Source organism: Lepidochelys olivacea, assembly GCF_965140295.1.
Source record: "Lepidochelys olivacea isolate rLepOli2 genome assembly, chromosome: 10".
Classification (NCBI taxonomy): Eukaryota; Metazoa; Chordata; order Testudines; family Cheloniidae; genus Lepidochelys; species Lepidochelys olivacea.
Window position 1 is genome coordinate 55,587,550 of NC_140420.1, and position 27,105 is coordinate 55,614,654.

General features: G+C 42.5%; 1 protein-coding gene across 10 annotated transcripts in view; it reads left to right on the plus strand.

The window, feature by feature from the left end:
• The window catches only part of APBA2 (amyloid beta precursor protein binding family A member 2), a 199,098-nt gene that overhangs the window by 121,142 nt on the left and 50,851 nt on the right, over positions 1–27,105 (plus strand). For all 10 annotated transcript variants that reach the window (XM_084642435.1, XM_084642427.1, XM_084642428.1 and 7 more), the window contains 2 exons: positions 19,573–19,653; positions 20,957–20,993. In XM_084642435.1, the coding sequence (XP_084498561.1) occupies positions 19,573–19,653; positions 20,957–20,993 (118 nt within the window). The remainder of the gene's footprint in view (positions 1–19,572; positions 19,654–20,956; positions 20,994–27,105) is intronic.

A 27,105-nucleotide genomic window follows, 5' to 3' on the forward strand; every position in this document is an offset into this window, starting at 1 on the left:
CAGGCCTGTCACCTGAGGGGTGCACTTGGGAGGGACTGAAAGGGGTCAGAAGTGCATCTGGTAAGTTACAGATCTTGGACTTCTCATCCCCACTGTTGTGCCTGGAAAGCCGAGGGCCTGAAGGTAACAGTTGGAGTGCCAGACAGGGCTGTATGTTCTGTAATTCTCTCTGCCGCACCTCTTTCCATTGTTATTTGTAAACTGCAGATTAAATTTACTCTCTCTCCCGATATCTAGAAATGAAAATATAACTGCTCTATTCACTCCAGTCATTGGTTCAGTAGCCCTCATGATTAAAAGGCAAAACTTCTTCTAGTGTACTATATCCCCATCCCTCGCCCCATGTTCTTTTGTAAAAACAATGCTATGCCCAGGCTTCCGTTGTCAAAACCAACCCTCAGTGGGGTGAAATTCCTTCTCATTTCCATCTCAGCAAATCTTCTCACAGCTTTGTGCTTATACCAGGAGTACGCTGCTGTGCTGCACATATTATTGGAAGTCTTTATTAGTCTGTATAAAATATTTGCTGTTGCTTATTCACTTTGCTTGGCTTTAGTAAATTCCACACTGCTTCACTACAGCAGACAATATGGCCAGTGGTGTCACCCAGAATTGGAAGTCTGAAAGTTTCTTTTTCAATTGTGAACTCTCTCCAGCCTTCCTGGGTGTGCAAGTCATTATTTTTCACCTCTGCTTACCTCCCATCAGATGTTAGTTGGATATTTTAGAAGCCAACCATGCCAATAATCTGATTTGCCATCAATTCAGAGTCTCAACACAGAACCATTAGATGAGAACACAATCAAAAACACACTGGGGCAAGAGTAAACGGAGGATATTTTAAAAAATGAACCAAAATGCTTGTCCAGGTTCTGATTTCTGTCCGGATTGGGTAAGTTCTACAATTTACTTTGGCCAGACATGTAGGATAAAATTAAAAAAAAAAAAAAAAAAAAGGGAGCATTCTTTCAATTCTTGTGAAGATCATGAATGACTGGGTATTCCCATTTCCAAGGTAATAGTTTACTTCTATGAAATAATACCTATTCTTTGACATTTCCATCATTTTCATCCTACTCTAGCCTATAAACAGCACTTCTGGGTATGTTGCCTGAGTCATGGCTTTTCAGTAAGAGTTGCCTGACAACAGCAAATAGAAAAATCAATGTCTTATCCAGCTTAATAAAATACCTATGAAAACTGAGGTCATAAATAGCTGTTGACACAACATCAAAACCTGCCTATTTAATCCACACTATTAATGGTGGTAGTTAGTTTTCTTTTTTAAGTAAGATGACATTTGCTTAGAGAAGGACTATTTGACAGAGGTGTGGAACTACTCAAAATTAATGAGGAAGCAAAAAGAGAGAGAAAGGAAAGAGCTATTTCAGTGAAATCAGTACTCTTAAAGATGGGTTTTTGCAATCACGTTCATCACTAGATTAACAGAAATGTAAACAAATTATACTTCAGGGAGTGTGTACGTACCTGTCTCTAACTGAGGGCTAATAAGAATGGTAGCTACTCAAATTGTACAAAAATTTCCATGGTCCACATGGGTGGAATGACGGGAGAGGTTTGTACTGCTGCTACCTGTGTCATATTTCTCTTGCAAATAAAGAGGACTTTACCAATCCCAGTAACTTTCATAAATATTAGAAATAGTGTTTCTAACATCTAAATTTTAAAATAGAGACTATTTGCATACACATAACAGTTGCTCAATTAACCATTAGTCAGTGGAGTAGAAAAGTCCATATTTTTTCCTAAAACCCAGAAGCCTTTTGTTACTTTAATTCTAGTTTCCCTTAACTTTATATTCTCAGATTTTTCCCATTTGGTAACTCTCTTCTGCTTGAGAGCTTGAAAATTATACTTGACAGGTGTCTGAGTGATGATACAGTAAGTCCTGAGCATGACCCTGTTATCACCGACCCTTCTCTTTCAAATGTGAAAGGTAGGGTTGCCAACCCTCCAGGGTTGTCCTGGAGTCTATGGGAATTAAAGTCTTTAATTAAAAGTTATGTCATGTGATGAAACCTCCAGGAATACATCCAACAAAAATTGGCAACACTAAGGTGAGATTCTATGCTGTGTAATACAGAACTCATAGTCAGGAGTAGTGGGGGCTAAGGTGGGATCTTTGCACCATCCCAATCTTGGGCTGCTCTGGAGGCAGGAGAATCCCCTGGTGGAACTTAGATGGCCATGAGGGCTGCCTGAAATCTCCACAGCACTGTGTACTGTGGTGCGGTCTCTGACAGAGCAGGGCATAGATGATGCGGGGGATGGGTGGTCTGTGGGGTCATGCCGTTTGGGGAGGGGAGGGGCTTCTTTCTTCTGCTGTGCTTACCCCTGGCATGTTCAGCCTCTGTCCCTGGCATCCAGGCCCAGGGAGGGAGTGGAAGGGGTGGGACCAGCCACTTTTCATGCCAGCTGTTTTGGTCACTGTTCTGTGCAGCGCAGTAGCTGCCTGAGAGAGAGCCTGGCTGGGGCGGCAGGCCACCCTGTCCCCTCTGCTCCCTGCCCAGGCCTGTCTGCTGGGGGTCAGGGGCTGAGCAAGCCAGAAATGTGCCAGAGGGGAGGCGCAGCAGGAGAAGGACAGGGCCCCTCCCCCCACGTAACTCTGGTGGGGCAGGGAGAGTGCGGCAGCCCCTGGCTGAGCGCAGGGCAGGGAGATTGCTGGGCAGAGGAGGAATGTAGGGTGGTCACATGTTCTCTAGTTTAGATTGTGCCCCCCGCCCACCCCCCATGAAGAGGCACGAGTCGTCTATGGAGCAGGGATTATAATAGCTGTCTTCCACCGTTTATGCATGGGGGGAATCATTATCTTTACAGATACAGAGCTTCTAAGGCCATTTATGTCACTCCAGCCCTTCTGGGTGGCATTAAGGGCCCAGAATGGGGAGGTGAGGATCTCAGCTGGCAGGTCTCGTCTGTCAAAGTCAAAATGGAGTAACAAATCATAAAACATTAGGAAACTTAGTGTGACCCTTTAATACTCTACTAAAGAAGAAATGTTCAGTGCTCAAAATTCATCCATCCCACTGTTTTTATTGTGGAAGTGCCTTTTGATGAGTCATCCAGAGTTGAACACATAAAGAGATAAACAGTACCTTCTACAAGAGGCTACAGTACCCCATATTAACACTTTGATTTCCTCATCGGTGTAGTAGTGGTTACCGTAGCTTGATGAATCCTTCCTCCCCACCCCCATCTAGATCGTAACTCTGTCTCCTGGATTTTAGCTCATACCAGTTAAAACAAAAATAAAAATGTACAGTGAGGGCTAGACAAAGTTTAGAAGGCGTAAATATATCGTTTTGATTAGGTATTGATCTTATAATGTAATCTTAGATGCTAAATCAGCCCTATGGCTTTGTTTGATATTTATTATGCCATTTATGACTGCCAGACATATTGTCAGGATAATCTTTAGTGTCTCTCAGAAGTTTATTTAGATTATTTCCTGGGATGATGCTATTGTTTTCAAATTCTCCTTAGTCAAAGTATTCTTTCTTTCCATCCAGGTTTATATTTTGGCATAACTCTAGGGTGATAACTTTTAAAGGTAGATTTGACCTTCTCATTTAAAAATCATTCTGACAAGTGAAATCCCTATCAGCTTTAGCCCTTTGGACTTTAAAGACAGTCAGCAATTTTTAATTTCTTCTAAAACAAACCAAACACATTAGGTCTTAGAGGAAGATCTACCTGCCATGTAAAATATTTAGTCATCCCATTGTACTTTTTGTCTCTGTGAGCTTTGATTTCTCATTTACCTTTCCTCCTGAATGAGTGGATTTTTAAAAGGGTCCTTTTCAAGAGTGGATTTTCCCTCTCCTCCTTTACATACACTGTGCCCCACTGGAGATGGATGTAACCTATGCCGGCTTGCTGTGGCACTCTGTCCCCCTCTAGTGGCAGCTAGACCAGCTAAAGCAGTGGTCTCCAACCCTTTTACACCCAAGATCACTTTTTGAATTTAAGGGCAATCCAGGATCTACCACTTCCCTTCCCTGAGGCCCTGCCCCTTCCCCAAAGCCCCACCCCACTCTCTCCGTCACTCACTCTCCCCCACCCTCTCTTTCACTGGGCTGGGAAAGTGGTTTGGGAGGGGGTGCAGGCTCTGGGCTGGGGCTGAGGGGTTTGCAGTGTGGGAGGGGAATCTGGGCTAAGCCTGGGACAGGGGTTTGGGGTGCAGGAGGGAGTGAGGGGTACAAGCTCTGGGAGGGAGTTTGGGTTCAGGAGGGAGCTCTGGACTGGGGAAGGGGGTTATGGTGCAGGAGGGGGTATGGGGTGCTGGCTCTGGAAGTGGGGTCAGGGCTGGGGCTTGGGGTGTAGGAGGGGGTTTGGGGTGCAGGAGGGGGTATGGGGTGCTGGCTCCAGGAGGGGGCTCAGAGCTAGTTTGGGGTGCTGGCTCTGGGAGGGGGTTGGGGTGCGGCCTCCCGCTGGGCAGCACTAACCTTCAGGAGCTCCCAGTCGGCAGTGCAGCGTGGCTGCCACTAAGGCAGGCTCCCTGCCTACCTCAACCTCACGCCACTCCTGGAAACCGCCAATGCGCCCCTGGGGGATAGGCGGCACATGGCTCCACACGCTGCCCCTCTCTGCAAGCAGTGCCCCCGCAGCTCCCCATTCCCAGCTAATGGGAGCTGCGGGGGTGGTGCTTACAGGCAGGAGCAGCATGCGGAGGGAGACCCCTACCCCCCCGCCCATGGGGCTGCACTGGCCGCTTCCGGGAGCGGTGTGGGGCCGGGGCAGGCAGGGAGCCTGCCTTAGCGGCAGCCCCGCACCACAACAAGAGATTGTGATCAACTGGGAGATCCTCCAGGATCAACAAGATGATCGTGATCAACCAGTTGGTGACCACTGAGTAGAGATTGATGAGTCTGTAATAACCATAGATTAATTGCAGGTTTAAAATCCAATTTCTTCAGAGACTCTTCTGTACTTCACTGAAGAACTAGAAGAGCCACCCCATACCCGTGCAGGTTTTGAGAAGCTTGTCCCCCACAGTGATTTTTCATGTTTCCTTAAAAGAAAAGTTCAACAGGGAGACCATCCTCAAATTTTTCAGTCTTTCATAGGGTAGGGCATAATTTAGATCTGAAAAGCATGCAGGTTTTTTGTCTCTTGGTGTGCTTAATCATAGATATCTGAACATAGTCTCACTTGGTAACCATTTTTGTACCCAGGGATCTCAGGAGAAATAATTCTATTTTACCCTTGTAATCTAACAGAAATCCTTGAGATTTTTTTTCACTTTCAGTATGGGCTCTTATTTGGCCTATCTTTGGTATATTGAAAATTTATAAAGCTGGTACTTTGTTGTAATTAACCTAAAATGTTTATAAACACATAGCACATTCTCACTAATTTTAGGATTTGAAGGTATACTCCAAACTGCACCTTGTGCCTCAACAAGTTTGAAACACACATGGAAGAAAGCAATACAATATACAAATGTCTTGCATTCACATCCTTAATTAGGAAATGGGAATAAGTTTGAAGAGAGAGGATTAAATCTTTACGGCCAAATTCCAAAAGACGCCAGTAAGGAATAAATATAAAGACAGCTGGATCTGGCTTGCAATGTTTCTTCTTTCCATAAAGTGTGGAGCAAAGATGTGCTTGATTATCTCACTCTAACCATATAGTTACCCTACTGTGAAACTTCTTGGATCATCTGTGGAATGGGGCTTGATTTAACCAACGTTAAAATTGGTTAAATTATTTTTAAACAACTGCCCGGTCCAGATGTTGGAACCACAGAGTTATCAGAAGGCCACAAGCTTTCTGCCTTCCAAGAGAGGAGCCAGATATACAGTCTTCAGTGAAGCACATTGGAGTGCTAATGAGCCTTGTTTGACTGACAATCCTTTTCTTCTCAGAAAAAAGGAGGCTCTTTAATCTGTGAAGATTCCCTGACTTGCAGAGATGGAGGCTTCAAACCAAGTGTGCTTTGGGAATGGAGTTTTTTCTTTAAACAGTCAGCAGCAATATACTGTAGAAGATTATTTGGTGTGGGCAGATTTTTCAAGGTTTTAGTTTTCAGATCCAATCTAAAACAGCTGCTTAGATGCATTGCTGGGGGAGAAAATCTTTCAGTTTTACTAGATATCAGGAGGGAATTGTGTGTGTTTTTAACAGAGATTTACCACATTTTAAAATCCTGACTTGACCTAAATGAGAACAGTCCCTGACATCTTTTGTGAAACTACATGAATTCTCGGTTAACAAGCTTTGTTATGCATGGGTTTCAAGACCACCTGAGGTAAAATTTCCGTACATGCCACCCCCCAGGCCACAGAACCTGTATTGTGGAGTGGAGGGGTGGCAGATGTAGCACTGACCAGCAGAGCTGGAGGATCCCCTTCTCCTGGGACTTGTGGTGGGAGATGCTGGCAAGGGGCTGTGGGAAGGGGGCTCTGGTTCAGGAGTCGGGGCAGTGGGGGACTTGGGGTCCTCCTGCAGAGGGGGGATGGAGTTGAGGAAGAGGAGATTGTAGGGTGAGGTGGGTTTCACGCTGTCTGGAGTGGTTCATGACCGTGAGTGCCAGTTGGTTGTATGTTCTGTAATTAGATTTCACCAACCCAGTAACAAATGGGAACTCCTGAAGCACTATAATAGTCTTACCATGGAGTTACAGACAGTCCCCTTGTGCACTCCAGTCTATTTTGCCACCCAGGCAACCTGGACTGAGTTGTAGCTGGTTGCCACATATACCAAAGATCACAGAAGCTTCCAGTCCCAAGAGACCAGACACTTATATCAGGCGAGTTTCTACCTCAGATTTCACACTAAAGACAATGCTTGTAGCCAATTCTATAGTAAATTAAGGACTTATTAACTAGGAAAAAGAAACGAGCTATTTACAGGTTAAAGCAGGCAATATATACACACAAATGACTTAGTCTGTTATTCCAAAAGGTGACAGAGTTGTAGTAATCGGTCAGCATTAAATGTCTTTTAGGGCTAACCCAGGTTGACCCTGTGGATCTCTGCTTCTCTTTCCTAGCTCCAGCCCTGAGATAGCCCAAAGAAATGAATAATTTTCATGTCAGCTACCTGTATTTCCTTCTTCCAGAATTCATGCTGATGGGATGAGCTTCCTTGCATGTAGCACCTTCACGGATATGAGGGGGCTATTTAACCCAGTCTTTGCATCATGATGTTTCACAATGGCCCACTTAGTTTTGATAATCCTTTGTGATGGGCTGGGGAACACTCCTGCCTGGGGTCACAAGTTCAGAGCGGGCATTTTTACAGTTATGAAGCAGAACTTACACATTATGTTATAGCATGGGATACAGACATTACAAATAAGACTAATGCATGCAGCAACTTACAAGCATGTTATAGAGTCTAAATTCATATTTACAATTTTAACACCTATTGTGAACAATACTAACATACGGGTGAGCTGGTTTGGTTTCCAGCTATGAATTTGTCAGTGCTTTGCTGAAGCCATAGCCTTGGCAAGAGCTGGCATCTGGTCTACCGTGTCACAGTGGAGCTGCTGTCTGTTTTGTGGCAGAGGTTGCCACTGGGCTTGTGGGGGCTCCCCTGAGCCACTGAGGTCCAGAGACTGTGAAAGGGAGGGGACCTCTCGGTCTCTCTCAAACATACTCGTGCACGCACAGTCCATACACACGCCCACCCCCAACATAGGAGAGGGATCATAGAATATCAGGATTGGAAGGGACCTCAGGAGGTCATGTAGTCCAACCCCCTGCTCAAAATAGGACCAATCCCCAATTTTTGCCCCATACCCCTAAATGGCCCCCTCAAGGATTGAACTCACAACCCTGGGTTTAGCAGGCCAAAGCTCAAACCACTGAGCTATCCCTCCCCCCTTTAGCCCAGCTAGCTAAATTTAGAGATGTTGGGGAGAGCAATGGCAGTGGGTAGCTGGGAGGGTGCAGGAGGTTTGGGGACAGTGAGTGTCTGCAAGGGGTTTGTGTGAGAGGTGTGGGGGGATGCTTGGTACTTGTAGGGGGCAGGGGCACCCCAGTTCTCTTCCCCCCATCCCCACACTTCTCTCACCCTGCCCAGCCCCCCTACCTCTTGCTGGCCAAGTCCAATGAAATGGGAGACCCCACTGTACTGAAGAGGAAGAATTGAGAAGGAATATATCAAGACAGGCCAACATTTTCCAATTAGGGCGTCTAGATAAAAATGGTTTGATTTTTAGAGATGTCGGTCCCTATCTTGCAATGGGAGGCACAGATGAAAATTGGACCGCTCTTGGGGTTGTCTACACATGCAGTAGCGCAGCTGAACCAATGTAGCTGTGCTGCTGTAGCGCTTAGTGAAGACACTACCTAAGTTGACCGGAGAGCTTCTCTTGGGCTAGGGTGATTTAGGGAGTTGAGACAAGGTATTCTGGAGGGAAAAGCTAGGATCAGCCCAGTTCTGTCAGAAAGTGAAGGCTGAAGTTTACATTGTGGTGGTGTTTCTATAGCCAAAGCCCAGAAATGGAGGAGATTTGGACTGACTAGTCCGTGTGTTATGTTGAGGACAAGGTAGAGACTCCATTCATGGGATATTCAGTTTAGGCACCTGTCAAGGTTCCTCCCCCACTCTGAACTCTAGGGTACAGATGTGGGGACCTGCTTGAAAACCACCTAAGCTTACTTTTACCAGCTTAGGTTAAAACTTCCCCAAGGTACAAATTAATTTTATCTTTTGTCCTTGGAATAACCACTGCCACCACCAAACTCTAACTGGGTTTACTGGGAAACGTAGTTTGGACACGTATTTCCCCCCAAAATCCTCCCAACCCTTGCACCCCACTTCCTAGGAAAGGTTTGGTAAAAATCCTCACCAATTTGCATAGGTGACCACAGACCCAAACCCTTGGATCTGAGAACAATGAAAAAGCATTCAGTTTTCTTACAAGAAGACTTTTAATAGAAATAGAAGTAAATAGGAGTAAAGGAATCACCCCTGTAAAATCAGGATGGTAGGTACCTTACAGGGTAATTAGATTCAAAACATAGAGAATCCCTCTAGGCAAAACCTTAAGTTACAAAAAAGACACACAGACCGAAATAGTCATTCTATTCAGCACAATTCTTTTCTCAGCCATTTAAAGAAATCATAATCTAACGCATACCTAGCTAGATTACTTACTAAAAGTTCTAAAACTCCATTCCTGTTCTGTCCCCAGCAAAGCAGCATACCAACAGACACAGACCCTTTGTTTCTCTCCCTCCTCCCAGCTTTTGAAAGTATCTTGTCTCCTCATTGGTCATTTTGGTCAGGTGCCAGCGAGGTTATCCTAGCTTCTTAACCCTTTACAGGTGAGAGGATTTTTCCTCTGGCCAGGAGGGATTTTAAAGGGGTTTACCTTTCCCTTTACATTTATGACAGCACCGGAGTTAGACTGTTGTGGGCACTGTCTTCAAATTAAAATTTTTAAATGAATGGCCGGCATTTTCAAAAGGCAGTTACTAGAATGAGGTATAGCGTATAAACAGTCGTGCCACTTCCCCACAGTGTTCTGCCAGTATATTACAGATCCACACTGTGTCACACTCCTGCTTTCATGTCCTGGATCTCTGCTGCCCAAAACCATCTAGTTTTGTGGAGGCTTTGTGGTATCAACAAATATGCACAAGGGAAGATGAAAAGACTACAGACTTGCTTCCACATCTGACCATATCAAAATTTGAACCTATGTTTCCAGAATGCAGGGAAACAACTCTGTCATTTGCCTCATGAATAAATTTAATTTTGTGGTTTGCTGAAGAGTGCACATTCAGTACTGGCATCAAACAGAATAAGCTGCTTTTGTATAATCATTTGTGTTTGTTTCCCCTCTGTTGTAGACATGCTCAGTATAATTAGAATTGATTAATACTATCATTGCACTCCCATAGCATTTCAGAAACTAAATCAGCTCTGGGTATTTGTATTTCATAAAGGAAACCATCAGTGAGTATACTTTGGAATAGTCTCAAGCTTTGTTCTGGTAGCTCGTTTATTCAAGCAAGTTCTAATAAAAACATGCACGACTGACTGAAGTGAGCTATGCCTGATCATTCATTCAAAGGATCTCTTCCAAGAAGTCTAAAGTAGGAGGCAGTAAATGCACTGCAGTGTGTCTGCATTTGACATGGTTTTTTTTAGCACAGAGTTGCTACCCATAATGCCTATTTGTATCCAGCCTGACAGTTACTTTGACAGCTCCAAAGAAGCTCATTTAACTTCTACCAGGACCAGTCGTTTCAGATTTGAGTACAGGAGGACAAAAATTCAGTCTTTAGGATAATTGGATTTCTCAGGTGGTTACTGCTTTCCTATTAAGCAGAGCTGGGTGAAGAATGGTAAATCTGTTTTCTGCAGAGGATTTCAAGATTTTTGAAATTTGCTTTCATTCTGATTCAGAATGAAAACAAAACATTTTGAAATTCTCTGTGAAACAACTGCACAAAGCCAAGCAGGGCACCAGTCGGAGAGCTCGAGAACCTGAGTTCCGGCATACTGCCAAGGAACTGCAAGCCTGGGAGCTTTAACTTCCTGGCTCCCGGTTGGCCCAGCAATCAGGCTACTGAGAAGCTGGAAGCCCTGGGTCCCTGGGAGTCCAGCAAGCTCACAGGAAATCAGGAGAACCTTGCCTAGTGTTTTGGCAGCATTGTGTTGAAATTGACATGGTCCTTTGGAATGTTTCTATTTTGGTATATCTGGTGGAAAAAATGCTAAATGTAAATTTTTTTGACCAGCTCCACTCTTAAGTGCATGTAACATCAGGTAATACCATTACTCCAAACCATAATTCCTCCTTTTAGTTGCTGCTCTTTGGAACTACAGAAATATTTCTTTCCACTCCTTTCTGTCACTTCTGAAGTGTGCTGTTACTTGTTAGAAATTGCTATATCACTAATGGAAACAGTGACAGCAGTTGAAGTTGCTTGATGGCTGGCCATTATTGCATGATAAAAAAAACTTCAGCAGTCAGAAACAGTCTTCTTCAAAAGTCTGTGTTTAAATGCATCTTGGTAGATCAGATTACATTTGTCTGATTGACTGAGTTGCATAACATGGCTGAAATGGTCACTTAGTGTAGTCTAAATGCAGCATCTCACTAATGGTGTATTGAGCAGTTCTCATTCAACATCACCAGCATCCATTAGAGGAAATGATTTCATTTACATCAGTCACTTGGTTTAATAGAAATAATATCGCTGGCATGAAATGTTACACTATCAATGTCGCTCGCAGTGGCAATAAAATATTTTAGTTGCACCTTGACATTTCTTTGTCTATAAATGCATTAACATTTAAATGGTGGCAGCAGCAAGAGGCCATAGTCCTAGGATAACATTGTTTTCTTAAGTCATTTTTAGGGCTTATGGAAGGTGCCAGATTGACAGAACTGCAAGCTGAAATCCTATGTCTGTGAGGCAGATGCCATAGTGCCTACACTTTCCTTGCCTATCAGTTTCACACCTGTCCTGGAAAGACCACACATGTGGGTGAAAGGTTAATTAGATCCATGAGCTCACTCATGTCTTACTGTGTTTGCTGGGGCTTCCAGCAAGGGTGCTAGCTGGAACCAACTAGAGCCTATTTCTGTCCTATTGTGTCATTTAGATAAGAGGCTGGGTATTTTCTAAACTTAGGTTTCAAAATTTTAAGTATATAATTTTTTAAAAATTCTTTGATCTAATATTTAAACAGCACTGCATGAAGAGATTGTCAGGTGTGTATTATAAACCAAATTGTTTAGATGTGTGTCTTAAAACCTGACTATGGCTTTTGAACCTGGTGTGTATGATCTGTATGTTTGTGCACAATCCGTGTCAGGCCGTTACCACAATTAGTGATAATGGAAGGCTAATCATATTTTACTTGCCTATCAAAACAAATTCCTCTCCCAAATAAATTCTGAAAGGCAGCCAGACCTGCTGGTTTCACTAGAACTAATTCTTCAATAGGAGGAGCATCGCAGAGTTCAGCAGGGCAAGGATGGTATTCAGGATAGTGAAGTTGCAACTGAGATCCTGTGGGAGGGTTGTATGGTAAAGTTGAGCTTTGTGAATGGTCCATGCTAACAACTTTATACTGTGTTAGGTAACCATAGGGAAAGCTGTATGAACAAAGTTCTATATGGGCTAAGATAACGCTCTCTTGCAAGAAGTGCCATGGGAACGTTAGTGACCACAAGTGGGTAGGACTTTCATTTTACTTCTTATCCCCAAAACAGCACTTCAGCTGTCTAGCGTGTGTTCTAACACGGTGCTGGACACTGGTTTGTTACTAGCTCAGAGGCGTAACCATGAACACCACCTCCTTTGGTACTCTGGAAATTCCTCAGATGCCTCCTGTGAAGTTAGGCACAATCCTGCATAGACCGGGAGAGCTGGAAAAGAGTAAGGCCTACTCGGGTATGGCTGCAGGCCATCATGAACAAGATTAGCCAGATCTCACTTAACTGGCAAGTATCATGGCATATTTTGAATGTTTAGGATAAAGATAACTATAGGCATTTCCACATGCAGAGGAACTAGAGGCAGGGAGAGGAGAGAAAAATTGCAGGTAGGAATTGGAATACTTAAGACAAAATTTTCAGAGCCCTTCAACCTGGCCAATGACATTTCCCACAGAGGTTTTTTGCACTATTTGCCCTGCTATGCAATTGTGCATGCAAAATATTCATTTATATACACAAATGCAGGTGGCAGTGCTTGCAATTCTGGCGTCCATGACTAAAAAGATGACCTGAAAACAGGCCCAGCTTTCAGCAGAAATTGCATACCTCATGTGCACGTGTTGGTGCACAAATCTGGGGTTCTTATGCAAACTATCTAGGTGGTAAAATGAGAGGGCCACGTGGTCAATCTCAGAGAAGATGCTTGGAAACAAATCTTCTACTGGAGAAGGCCCTACTGTCCAGCTTGTAAATTGTGTGCATTTTTACAATACAGTATTTTCCCTTTCCACATAATATGTTAATGGAGAGGAAGTGGAGAGCATGAAATTGCCCAGCCCTTCATCACAAAAGTATTTGGATCACAAGAAATGATGATTGGTTACTTAAAAATCCTCCCAAATTAACGTGACAGTATGGTTAATAGGAAATTCTCTAAAAATAATGCTCTGCCTATGTCAGCTGCTGAATAAGAAAGAGTTGATTAAGGGGTAAAAAAGCTTTTTTTAGCCTGTGTGTACAAACAGCATCAGTTTGTAGCAAAAGACATTGATTAAATATTAAGGACTCTATCCAGTGGAAAATATCTGTCACTTTCCAGGCTACATCAGGCTGCAAATGTTCCAAATGTTGGCTTCACAGCATGATTGGTAGTGCTGGAGACTGGTCAGCTGCTCTGTAAAGTTTGCAGGTTTGTTGTGAAGAAGGGGTATTGCTGAACTGCTAGGGTTGGAAGATAGTTAATGTGATAAATTCCCTATTCTCAGTAGGTCTACCACACCTTTCATGAATTATTACCCTAAAGATGGACACAGCTCTGTCGCCTCATCATGGGGGGAGGAAGAAGAATATTTAAGCTATCAGAACTGCCTTCCTTGAAGTTGGGAGTTTCTTCAGTTCTGCAAACCCTAACCGACTGCTGGTTTTGTTTTGTTTTTTGTTTGGCGTGAGGAATCTTAATTCTAATGAACTCCCTTCTGCTCTTTGGTTGACAGTGCAGCCTGCAGGGGATCTAGCTATGTGGCCCCTTTGGTATTATCCCATTTACCTACAGATAAAACCCTGCTTCCATCATTTAACTACTTGCAGTTAGTGTTTTGATATTTGGTCTGCCTGAGGTTCATTAAAGAGTGGGAGAAACTCAGTTTACCTGATAGAGGAGACTTGCTCATCATAACTATACAAACCCTGTATTTTATACCTTTTATTTAATCACACCAATCATGTTGCACAGCATAGCACTACGCTATTATGATGCTGTCATTTTAAAAATGTTTTGAATAGACTTTCAGATGTAGCAAGTTCAGCAGAGGAGGGCTAAAAATAGTCAGTCTGGTGGTAAGAGAGTATATTGGTGTCTTCTGTTTTGAGGAGGAGAAAAAGGGTATTCTTGCTGTCTTTCTGGTAAGTGCTTTTCAGGTATGCCTTTGAGGTTGGGGAACAGGAAGGGGGGAAAAAAGCTTAAGACAGGTCTATATAAACAAGCTCATAATTCATTTATACTTTAAATCACTTTTAAATATAAATATTTATAGTCATATTCTTATAGTCACCTTCTTCTGGATTGTTGTATGTTGACCAATTCTTAAATGAGGATATCTGAACTGGCTATCCAAATCCTGCTTTTGCCTGTACATATTGCCACTTTGGTACAAGAATGGGCATCTTACATGCCTAAATCCTGATTTGAGTGTCTGGATGGGGGATTGAGATATCTTAAGACACCTATGCAAGAAGAGTAAGTCCCCAATCTTTACTTGGTAGAACTTGTTCTCTTTACATCAGACTATCTCTGACAAGTCTGTAGCATTGTAATCCAGTTATTAAATGAGTTATGATCATTGTAGATCCCAGATTTCCAGTTTGGCTGTTGGTCCTGTCATGTTGCATTAATGGTGGATAATGCTTTATAATAATCTTCAGTTGTAGATAGTTTCCTCAAATTTCATTTTCTAAGTATTATAGCTTTAGCTGTCTGTCACTTACTTCCAGTATCAATGCAAACTGGAAATTCTGTAAATTAACAATAAGAAAACAGGTGTATCCAGTAATGTCTGTGTTAGTAGTGGAATTGAAGGCCTTTTAGACTCTTCTATGGAGTCCTCCTGGAAAATCTAAATTCTAATATTATTTTAACATCTGGCTTGCGTTGGCTCAAAGTCTCAACCTGCTTTGCATTGGTCAACTGCCTTATCTTCTTCCATATAAATAAGACTACTTGCTTCCTAGCTCTAGCTGTGTATGAAATATGTGGGCAACTGAGCCTAGTTTGCACTTTCTACACAGTCTTGTCCTGTGACATCTAAATCAAAGGCTAAGTGTTTTTCCTCTTTGAGGAGGAGGTGGTCCTGGAGTTGTGGCAGCTCTTCTTCCCCACTCCTCCTGGAGAGGAGTACCTTTAGAATAGAGATCACCCCTTAGTGTTAATACTCTAGTTGCTGCCTCTCACCCTACTTGCAGGAAGAGCGTGAGGCCTAGAAACTCCTCAAACTCCTCCTCCTCTTTTCACTTCAGATTCCTCTGCCTGGTGAGTCCTCATTTCATCAATGAAGAGGCATGGGAGAGCACTGCTCCCCTAGGCCAAGAGGTAAGGAGAGGATAGAGTGGTCTCCTGTTTTTTAGCTGGATTGCTTCCCCCTGTTCTCACTGTCCCCCTTGCACCTGTATGTAAGACCAAACTCTGAAGATTGATCAGATATGGAACACAGCAGTTAATCAAACTGATAAACAAACAATGCAGGTAGAAGAATCATTTGCACCCAACATCCTGTGTAAATAAAACTGTGGAGTGGGACTCATAATTATTTAAAGGAGTCACTGGATAAACTGTAGTCTTCATGCATTGAGGCTAAGTAAAGTAATGGGATCCGAACCCCTGAATCTTAAGAGAAACAATTATTAGAGCTGGCCTAATAGTTTTAGTAATTTTAAAATAAAATTACTTGGCACCCCTTTTTACCCACACGAGGGTCCGTGATTTGCAGTGAAATCTTTGAGGACTGGGACCACTAAGGGACGTGCGAATGGGCAAAGGTAACACAGTGGGCTTGCATCCAAATGAGCATGGGGGAAAAATAATAGGCAAGCAGAGTTCAGTGGCGGTGCAGGAGGAAAAGCAGAGAAAACGTTAATGGGAGAGCAGAATGGGAGATATGGGCCATGGGGTCGTGGCGAAAGTGTTAATGGGGAAGGAAAGTATAGCGAATGCAGGAGAGGACAGGTAGAGAAAGGATTAATGGGTGAAGACAACAAAACAGGTGTTGGGGAGAACTGGCAGAGAAGGAGTTAACATTGCCTCTTTTGCAACAATTTGGCAAGTTTCCTCCTTTCGCTGTGTCAAGGGCTTTGGGCTTTGCTTCCCTGTTTGTGTCAATGACTCACAATGAAATCACCTCTGAGAACCTCAGGTTTCCTCTCTGGGATGCTGTTGCTCTTCTCTCACCTTCCTGAACGGATCCACTCAGGTGTGTTCCCCATCTCCTGAGTGAATCACACAGCCAGTGCTGGGGGGCAAGACATGTTAGAGCTGTGCTGTTCAACCCTCTCGCCTGGGGCCAAACATGTTATTTGAGAAAGGTCAAGGGTCCAGACAGTCTGCCCTGTTACCCTTCCTTTTTGCTGAGCAGGCAGTGCAAAGGGAGCAGAAACCATTAATCCCATTACTCAGTCATGCCCAAGTCCCCATCCTTGCTGCCAAGGCTCTGTGGGCCTAGAGTCACCATAGAGAGTTCCTACACCTCGTGAGGCTAACTAAAGTAAAGTAAGAAGTAAATAAAGACACATTTATGAGTGCAGGTAATATATTGAATAGAGAGGTGGTTAAAGGATCTCTACAGGTTATGGATTCTGCATAATGGGATTCTGATCTCAGTCATAGCTTCTACAAACTAACATATAACATACATAGTAAATATGTGACCGCAAACATTAAAGGAATGAAGTGAACCCAAGGTCCTTTCTGAAAACAGCAATTTCAGGAAATGTCTACTATAAATAATTTAAAAATTAAAGAGTCTCATCTAAATGATGAAATAGTTAGATCTAACATTAGGATAGTATGGAATTGCATATGAAATTGAGCATAACTACCATCAAAGGGGATTTTTGTATCAGAACTGCATCTGACTGACTAATGTCCAGCTGTATCTTTTTATATTAGGCTTTATTTCTTGGAGTATATAGCCATCTCAAATCTAATTTACTACACTGAGTATATGCTCACCAAACCAATTCAGTGTTGTTCTAACCCAGTTCATTTGTTACATGCTGATGCATTTTTCAGTTCAGCCAGGTATGCAGTAATCAGAACTGACAGTCTTTTTAAAATAAATAAATTAAAAATTTTAAATGCTCTTACACATATTTGAGCCAACATATTTACTGTCATTTTTTTTTTTTTTTTACAAATTGATCTATTTTTAGTACGGTCATATCATTACCCCTGCTTAAAGCATTTCTGATCTAATCCCAGTATTTTAAAAATGATTTGGCTATGATAATTGTGGTGTTCTGAGACTGTGGATATTTGTTCACCCATATTAACGTATTTCACTGCACATCAGCACCTATTGTACCGTATTTGTTTAACCATCCAACATCATAAGATTTGTCTCAAACAGAAGAGCTGTTGTAGACATTAAGAGAATGTAGTCAGCTTCTTGACTATCATAGTTATGTACAGTATCTAGTTCAAAGTTGCTATAGAGCTTTATAAAGCTCCCCCCAGAACTCTTGATAGTGTGGGCAGTAGACATTTGTTTCCTGAGACTATCGTGTTTTCTTGGAAGGAGCCTTGGACTATGCCCTACCAAGTTGCCATATCTGAAAATCAAGCTAATGAGAGTGAGTTTAGAGGAATTTATGTCCCCTACAGTAGTACTACAGAGTCAAGTTTTTGCCCTGCTGACTGACTGTTATCCCTTTAGGGAAAAATTTGTCTCTGATTCAAATATACAAATTCCTTCTAGCCTACAGCTACATTTTGGCATGGAGGCGGTCAGAAAGCGAGAGGGGCTAAGCAGTTCAGAAATCACCTTTCACACTGCCACCTGGAAATAATAACAAACTGGCAATATTTTACATTAACATATAGCACTCTAAATCCAAAGATCTCAAAAAAGTTTACAAACCTTAATATAAAGCCGCACAACACCACTCTGAGGCATGCAAGTATACGTAGGGAAAATCGAGACACCGAAGTTAAGTGACTTGCCAAAAATTATACAGAGGATCTGTGGCAAAGTTAGAAATACTCAGTTTTCTAGGTTTCTAAGAATTGAACTTGAATCTGAGTTGTGTTGCGTAGCCCTACAACAATCCTTTCCTGGCAACTGAGGAAGAGGGTTGTCCCTTGTACCAGCAGACTGTCAGGGCTCCACAGCCTCTATCAGAAGTGGGGAAAGGGTTCTGCTCCTGAGAAAAATAGGATTACCAAGGGAATGATCTGAAATGCTTTGCACTTCCCTGGTGTGGAGCTTGAAGATTTTCTTTTTGAGTTGCCATGGCAGGCTGGAAGCCCTGCTGCCACTATGCCAGCATTCTCCTTAGGACTTGTGTGGCCTAAAAGGTTGTAGATATGATGAGGGGTGGGAATCTGTCAGAGTTATGGTTCCCTTTCTCAGATCTGAAACATCCATTTCGGTGAGGCCCCTCACCTCTCTCTTGATTTTTGCATGCCATTGAGTGCCCCCCACTCCCACTGTGGTCAAAGGGTGTTGAGGCCACTCAGCAACTTGTAGGAGACAATCTTCATGTTCAAGGGTCAGGCTGATGAGGGCCCTACAAAATCAGAATAAGGTGATAGGAAAAATAGAATCAAGCCCTCTTTCTTATTACTATAACACTCAAATTAAACTGCTTTTGTGACCTGGCGCTGGGATTTTAGCTTTCGTTTATGCATATTGTGTGAAATTCACCACTGTGCATAGGGCCATCATGAGTAGAGCCCTGCAAATCTGCAGGTATCCGCTTCATAGCTGATGCGGCTATCGACCGACCATTTTTGTGGATAGTGGATTGGATGCAGATACAATCACGCAGGGCTCTACTCACCCGCTCGCTGCCCCGCTTCCTGTCCAGCAGCTTGGGCCCCTCGGGCAGCACCAGCGTCCCCACCCTTGCCTGGCTCAGCAGCACTAGCTGCACTCCTAGTCCCGGCCCCGGGCCGCTGGTTCCTGGGCAGCAGGGCCCACTCCTGGCCATGGGTATTGGGGAGGGCGGGGCCCCGGCGCCCCACCCCTCCACCCCACTGTGATGCAACATGCACTGCTGCTTCCATGTGGCGTCGCTCACGAGCCCCCAGGAACAGCACATGATGCGATGCCCTTTCCCCCCAGTCCTCCCGCTCCGCACTGCTCCTTCTCCTCAAGACCCCACCCCTGTGCTGCCCCTTACCTCCAGTCTCCACCCTCGCGCTGCCTCTTCCCTGCAAGACCCCACCCTCCGCTTTCTTCCCCTCCCTCCCCTGTCGTTAGCGCTTGTGAGACGCCTTGCTTCTGCAGGTGCGGATGTGGATACAGGTAAAAGACGGCTAGCGGATCACTGGTTGGTTCACGGATTGATCCTGGCGGATGCGGATCAGATGTGGATCCACATTTTTGTATCCGCGCAGGGCTCTAATAATGAGGCCTATGCATCCCTTAAGTCCCCTTAAGACCTATTTTGAAGACTTGAGAAGAACGATATAGACTTGGTTTATCTGAACAACTTTTGTTTCAAACACATGGTGGCGGCACTACGGATTGGGTGTCTTCCTTGAATGCAGATGACATTTTGGGGCACTTTTTTGCTGTCATTCTCTTACCATATCTTCAATCAATAACATTCAAGGAAACATCTAGCGTGATGATTATTTTCTTTGTGATTTATTTTGGAGTGGGTTGAAAAAGGAATGAAAGTGTTTCTCTGATTCCTTACAGGTGTGCAATGGTTTAGAACAGCCAAGGAAACAACAACGTTCTGACCTAAATGGACCAATTGACAACAATAATGCACCAGAGGTAAGCACCTTAGGCTCCTATTCTCCTTTCTCCCCCAAAATTTCTCCCCATCATGAGCAGCAAATATTTCATTAAATGGGGAGGATGACCTAATCTCTCGCTCGCTCGCAAGAGCAGCTTCCATGACTGCATGTTTCTTGCAGCTCACAAAGCTTCCATGAACCAGTAGCAGCAGCAGTCACTTTTTATAACTGCCCATTTTATAAACACAGCCCTAAAATGTTCAGGTGATATAAGTATCAGCGGGTAGCCGTGTTAGTCTGTATCCACAAAAACAACAAGGAGTCCAGTGGCACCTTAAAGACTAACCGATTTATTTGGGCATAAGCTTTCATGGGTAAAAAAACCCCCGTCTTCAGATTACTTGTTGTTCAGGTGATATAAGGAGACTTCAGAAATTCTTGTTTCTGAGGCCACTGGAAAGTAAGGCAACATCAGAATGTGCCTGGTTTCCTCTCCACCTCTTTCTTATGTGAAATTGTTGCATTTGGAGTCAAAGGATTGCTAAAATTCCTGAATAATATCTCTGTGAATAATCCCTACCAACTGATCCACACATCACATCGTTCACAGCTGAAGGCCCAACTGATTCACAGCCTTACAAGTGGCCTCTGTGGTGAGCTGTGCACCTGCTCAGTCAGATGTGAAAAAGATGCTGTGATAGACACCAGAGATGGGCTAGTGGCACTGAATAATGGAGCAAAGAAGGAGTCTAAGAATGCAGAGTGAGGATGTGCTTGGGGCCAGACATGATGCTTAAAATCTGAGGGGTCTGTTATCTAAAAAGCGCACAAGGGAGTTATGGTAGTAGTAGCCTGTAATGTATATGAAGACTTGCACACACAAAAAGCCCTCTTCCATTATTGGGGAAATTAACCCCTGTATTGGAGACATTAATGCTCAAACTGGCATAACATTGTTAGTAAGGGAGTCTATGAACTGACCTTCCATTGATTAGTATTAAAGTAGCACCTAGGGCCCCCAACTAAGATAAGGGATTATGCTAGGCACTGTACCAACACAGAGGGGGTTCCAATATAGACCAAGACTCTAGTTTTGCAGGGTATTTTTAGTATTTTATTTTTTTAATTACAGACCCATAAAATTAATGGTATTTAAAAACATTATACTGTTTAAATAGCCGCCATGTAAAACTATAAGAGAAAATTAAATAATTTTAAAGAATTCAGTGTAAAAATGGATCTTTCATTATATTAAATATAATAGAAGTTATCCTTTGTAATCTGAACTTGATTTTGCTGTTTTGATAGTTATACAGTGCATTATTTTTACTTCCCAACAGACAAAGAAAGTGTCTTCATTTCCAAGTTTTGTTGATGGTAAGTAAATTTGACTGTATTCTAAGGTTACAGAAGTATAAAACAATATACTAAAAAACCCCACCAAAAATCCAAGATTTTGCAATTGTAAAGTTTGAGTAAGAAACAGGCATAATATATTTATGCACAACATATACCTTATGTATAAGCTGGAAAGCTTCTCACCCTGCTCTCAACAGAGCATATATACAGTGAATAATGTTCAAACCTATCCCTTCTTTAGGTTCAGCTTAACCGAGTTATCAGTAAAAAAACATAATGTAAATTTCAGCCTAAACTTTGTTCCCAAACTTGGCTGGTCCTTGAATTTTCTCTGCAGAACAAGTCAGTCCCAGACTGTAATTCACTCTGCTCCTAACAAAGAGTCTATCCGCTGTCATAGCTTGGTTGGAGCTAATTGAATCCATGTGAGAGTTTGAATTGGAAGTAATGACACTGCTTCCATGCACGTTCAGACAGCTGATAGAGGAAGGCTCAACAGAGGAGCCCTGCATCCCTGTGCAGGCTCTTAGGCGGCCATCTTTAAATATGCTGGTCAATTTAGCTTCGTTATTCACATTGTTCCTATTAAATTAGAGAAAATGTCTAGCCTGATTCAGTAAAATATTTGTATATATGCCTAACTTTAAGCACATAACTTCAGTGTGACTACTCAAAGTTAGGCCTAAAGTTAGGCATATTAGGCTTAACCACTTTGCTGAATGAAGGCTTTTGGGTATCACTTTAATAACTAGCTTAAACACTGGCAAATTACATTAATAGACTTTAAAATCAAAAGGGACCTAGTGATGGTCTAGTCTGACCTCATGTGTAACACAGAAGGTCAGATGATTCCTGCATCCAACCCATGACGTCTGGTTGAGCTAGAACATCTCCCTTAGAATGAATGTCATCTACACAATCACTTTCTTGCATAACAATCATATTTTGATCACAGTGGATACAAGGTTCACTTAGTTGCATCCTTTCTGTTTATCCTGATCTTTTCCAGACCAACAACCTTGATTTCTTTATTAAAAGATTATCTTTTACTGGAAAGAAAAAAAACAACAACTAACACTCATCCTCTCGTGAGTTTTGAGTTACAGAAGTAATAAATATATGATACTCACCTTTGCAGAAGACAAAAGGGAATTACAGTTTTCAACTGAAAAAACACCCACTTGTCAGAACAAACATGCATATTAAGGCCTGATCCTAAAAGGTTGGGTATCCAGTTTAAATGCTGAAAGATGAGCTCTTCAGGTTTGTATGTTGGTTTGATGAATTTCCCTGCAGATAGCTGAAATATCGTCTCAAACATGATTTGTGAGGATTTTACTTGTTAATTCTATTATGCTGACACATACAGTTCTCTCCCCCATAGATCTTAAAGAATTCAATTTTTAAGACCAGTCCTTCCTCAAGATCAATGTATTTTCATTTAGAAATATATACTTCTTGGGCAGACTTTTCCCAGATTCCTGATCTCACTGGCTTGAGCAGCAGCTTCTGTTTTCAGGAGCTTCCTTGAGAGACAGTGCAAATGGTAAGTTTAAAGGCTACCTGTGATGGTTCCCAGGATTATCCAGGGCTGTGAGGCACCTCTCTAGCACCTGCTGTTCCTATGAGGAAGCCTTGTCTGTGCCTGCTAGAGGTCAGCTCCCTGACACCCCCAGCAATAGGCAGCACAAGTGATCCCTTCAGCCCATGCAAGCTCTGCTGTTCCTCTGCAAGTCAGTGATAGGCACACTGTAACTCCTGAGCGTCCTTCTGTAATGTCCAGCCCCTGATCCTCTGGACACTCACAGAAGTATTAGACCCACTGTTGCAAAGGAACAGTATGTTGCAGCTTACCAGTTACACCTTGGACCACTGTGCCACTTAAGACGCAGCACTTAGATTTGTTGATAGAGAATGCACCTATGCATTTATTTAACAAAGAACAAATTCAAAAATGATAGCAAGCAGAAATATTGGAAACAAAGTGTTACCTGTAAAATAAAATCCTACTAGAGCCGAAGCTTCCATTGTGAAGTAAACAATACTAAATTTGCATATAACCCAACAGACATATCACCTTCTCTTGCCAATATGAAAGGAACATGTTTGTCACCTTCTGGTGACCTGCTTCAACTTACAGACCTTAAAAACATAATTTCCAGTAAAGGTACATAACTCCTTTAAATATGAGCCTTACATGCATTTCATAATGGTTTTGATGACCGATGTGTTACTGGCTCTCAGGAGACCCCCTCACATGCCACCCGTTAGTGAATTATTGTGCATATAACATATTGTGCATATTATTGTGATATAGGGGTTCTCAGTAAAACTCTGTGCATCCCTTGTGCCCTCTGCCAGTTGGCATCAAGAGGTTCCTGAGTCATGCTAATGCCTCTTTACACAGATTGACTGCTGAAGGAACTTACATTTAAACTCTTGGCATTTACTGGCTAACAAGCCCTAAATTGAAGTAAATTAAACGCATTCCCTGCAGGCTGAAGAATCAAGAAGGAATGCTGGCACTTGGAAATAAACACTAACAGAATTCAGAGTAGCAGCCGTGTTAGTCTGTATCCGCAAAAAGAAAAGGAATACTTGTGGCACCTTAGAGACTAACAAATTTATTTGAGCATAAGCTTTCGTGAGCTACAGCTCACTTCATTGGATGCATGAAAGCTCACGAAAGCTTATGCTCAAATAAATTTCTTAGCCTCTAAGGTGCCACAAGTACTCCTTTTCTTTTTACGAACAGAATTGTGCAGTGGACCAGGGTAAAGGAGGGGAGGGCAGAGAGACTGTAGAAATTAGATGCTAGAAAACTAAACACTTTACAGTACTTCCATAAGTAATTAAAAACAATTTTTTTTTTTGGTATTGTGAATGTTTTGTTTTTTCTTTCTGTTTTAAAAGTTCACTGCTCTCATGTTGAAAATAGGATCCATATAGCTTTTAGGATAGCATGAAACACATATTTTAAGTTTTAGTAAAATTTGTTTCCTCTGATTCTTTTCTTTAATAGCATAGCAAGAGAGGATGAACTGTCTATTGGCTTTTCATTGTCATGTAGGTATGGTACAATCACAAAAGTACATGGTACAGAAGGAGTTCATGTTGGCTAATCAGATTTCTCCCTGAATCCAAAGCCAAAATGCCCTGTGTTTTATTACTGCTATTCATTTGTATTGCACTGGGGCCCCCAGACATCGCACAGGACCCCATTGTGCTGGGCATAGTACCCACACATAATGAAAAGACAGTCCCTGCCATTAACCACTGAACATTTTCCTATTTCTGCAGTGAACTCTGACAGAGGTACCACATTAGTGCACTAGCCTGCATCCAATTAACTATTTAGGGACACATTTTCAGCAGCACTCCTTAACCAGGGTAGCAGTATTTGTAGTTGTATGCATTTGCATATGCAAAGTGTCTGCACATGCAGTTACCTGTCCTGCGGGTGCAAACAGACTTTTTTGCAAGCACAATTAAGGGACCCTGTTGAATATTTGGCCTGCTGTTATTAGATTTGCATTGGTAACAGATTCCTTCTCTTGAATTCAGTTGATTTTTCTTGGAATATCTCATGCCCCCAAGTGCAGTATTGTTGTGTTTTGAGGTTTGTTTTTTTTATATGTTTATGCTTACTGCTAGAAGAGCCTCATTCTATAGGACACTTACATCCTACAGCAAAGAAATGGTATTGCTAAATGTTATACTACCAAAATAAAAACCCAGGACATCAAATGCCTTTTTAAAGAGATACTGTCTAAACTTAAAATCATATATATTTTTAAAGAAATAATTGTTTTATCAGTAACATCAAGAGGCAGCATAAAATTCAAACCTATTTTCAAACTAAATTTGTCTTTCTCCAGCTTTGCAGTGTATTTTTTTCCCATTCCTTGCCTTCGCTGTCAGTAGGGGTATGTCTATGTCTGGCAAGTTTCTGCGCAACAAGTTATACCACTTTTATTAAAGCGCTGGAATTAAACCGCTGTTGCATGTCCACACTGTGCTCCTTGTGATGCTGGAGCACATCCACATTAGCAGCTCTTGCAACAGCAAAGAGAGCAGTGCATTGTGGTAGCTATCCCAGTGTGCAACTCGCCACAGGATGCTTTGGGAAGGGTTTGCAATGCCTTATGGGGAAGGCACAGCATCACATGATGCAGGTTTCCCAATCCCATTGTTCCATGGGCATCCTACTACATTGCCAGCTGCTTTTCAGCTGAAGGGAGGGCGGGGGCAGAGTGTGTGACAGGGAGTATGTGTGTGTATGGATTGGGGGAGGAGAGACAATGTGTTTTGCGGGACAGTGCGTGTGTCAGCACGCTGTCTTGTAAGTTCAGACAGCAGCAGGAAGCAACCAGTCCTGGGGGAGGGGGAAACCCTGACATCAGCCCCTGCCTACACACACACACACACACACACACACCAGCCTCTGTCTTCAACAGCACGAGCATTCCACATTAATGGTTTGCTTTGTGTCCCGGAGCAGATCAGCACAGCATGCAAGGGCTGTAAGAAATGGAGCTTTGAAAGGGGAGGGGCATGTCTCCAGGACAGCCGAGCTCAAAACAATGAGCAGAGCAACCACTTAAGGGCTAATGGGACACTTCCGGAGGCCAATCAATTGTTTTCTGCTCTGTAATGTGTTTACACTGCCAATACAGCGCTGGACCCTCTGTGCTGTAAGGCTTACAACCCTCATCAAGGTGGTTGTTTTGCAACACTGCAACTGAAGAATTTCTATGTACTAAGTGGCTTGGCAGTGTGTACACCTTGGGAGTTACTTCACAGTCTATCGGTGTAGAGAAGGCCTAAGGCTTACATACTTGCTTAGTGTCAAGGACACGCTTAAGTGCCTTGCTGAACTGGGACCGTAGCCAAGTATGTATGTGAACTGTTACATTTTCCAAAGCTATAATTGATCTAGAAAGGACCACTCAGGTTAACCAGTTTGACCCCTTGCAATTTGCAGTAATGCCCTCTACATCACTTGCACAGATGTGTTCTCTCATCTGAAGGATATCTCCATTTCCTTCTTGATGGAAAACTGTTGGAAGATTTATCCACATAGCATGCTTCCCCTTACCCACTGCCTCTTTGTATAAGCTCTTGGTATATAAGATGTAAAAAATGTTGCTGAGGTTGTGATAACAATATAGTCAACTGCCATCTGTTGATAGCATAATGATCTTGCCAATATCATCCACTAAAGTTTCTCTTTGAAAAGATGAAGGAGATACATTAAGGTGAATCAAAATCCTTGAAATAAAACCTTATAAATAAAGCTATTTTAAGACATGCTTTGCTGCCCCTACTGAAGCATTAATAAAATTATTTGAGACTTTTTTAGGTAATAATTTACTTCTACAGTAAATCTGTTTTTAAAACAAACAAGCTGAAAGTCATGTTCACTGTCCCTAAACTGTTGGGAACACTTGACATGAATTCATGGCCCTTTTTTCTTTTGCAACAGTCAGTAATACATAGACACCTAAAGTAGGGCAGGGATTATAGCTCCATGCTCCACTCGAGGTGTTAGTGATGTCGTTAAATATAGCAGAGGAAACACAGAACTGAATGCTGATGTCTGTGAAGATAAAGTGCCTTTCAAGTAGTCTCCCAGTACTTTGGAACAGAAATGGAGACAAAAATCTATTTCTATAGAGACTTACAAAAGATGGGATATTGCCAAGGATAAACCAAACCCTGCATTTCATGAGCACCTTATACACCTTTGAATTCAGTAGATGGCGTGTGTGAAGAAAACAGGGTAGGGGGCCTATATTTGTAGATAAGTGTCACTTTTCTGAAGTATTTTGTTGCAAATCCTGCAGTGTTATGGATCAGACTTCTGGTCATTGCTTGACTTGCCAATGATTGTATAGGAAAGGATTTGTAAGTATTATGCCCATATGTTTAGTTGTGTGCTGTAGAAGAGAAAAAGATACATGAGATGAAAAGCTAGGCCTGAAAAGGCATTATATGCATTTCAGCAAATAGATGCATCAGTTCTTTGTAAAGTATATATCCTTTTTGGTGAAGCATGGTAGAGGGGAGCAGAATACCTTAAAGAGAAACTGTGCTGAAATTAGCTCATTAGATGGGATCACAAATCTAA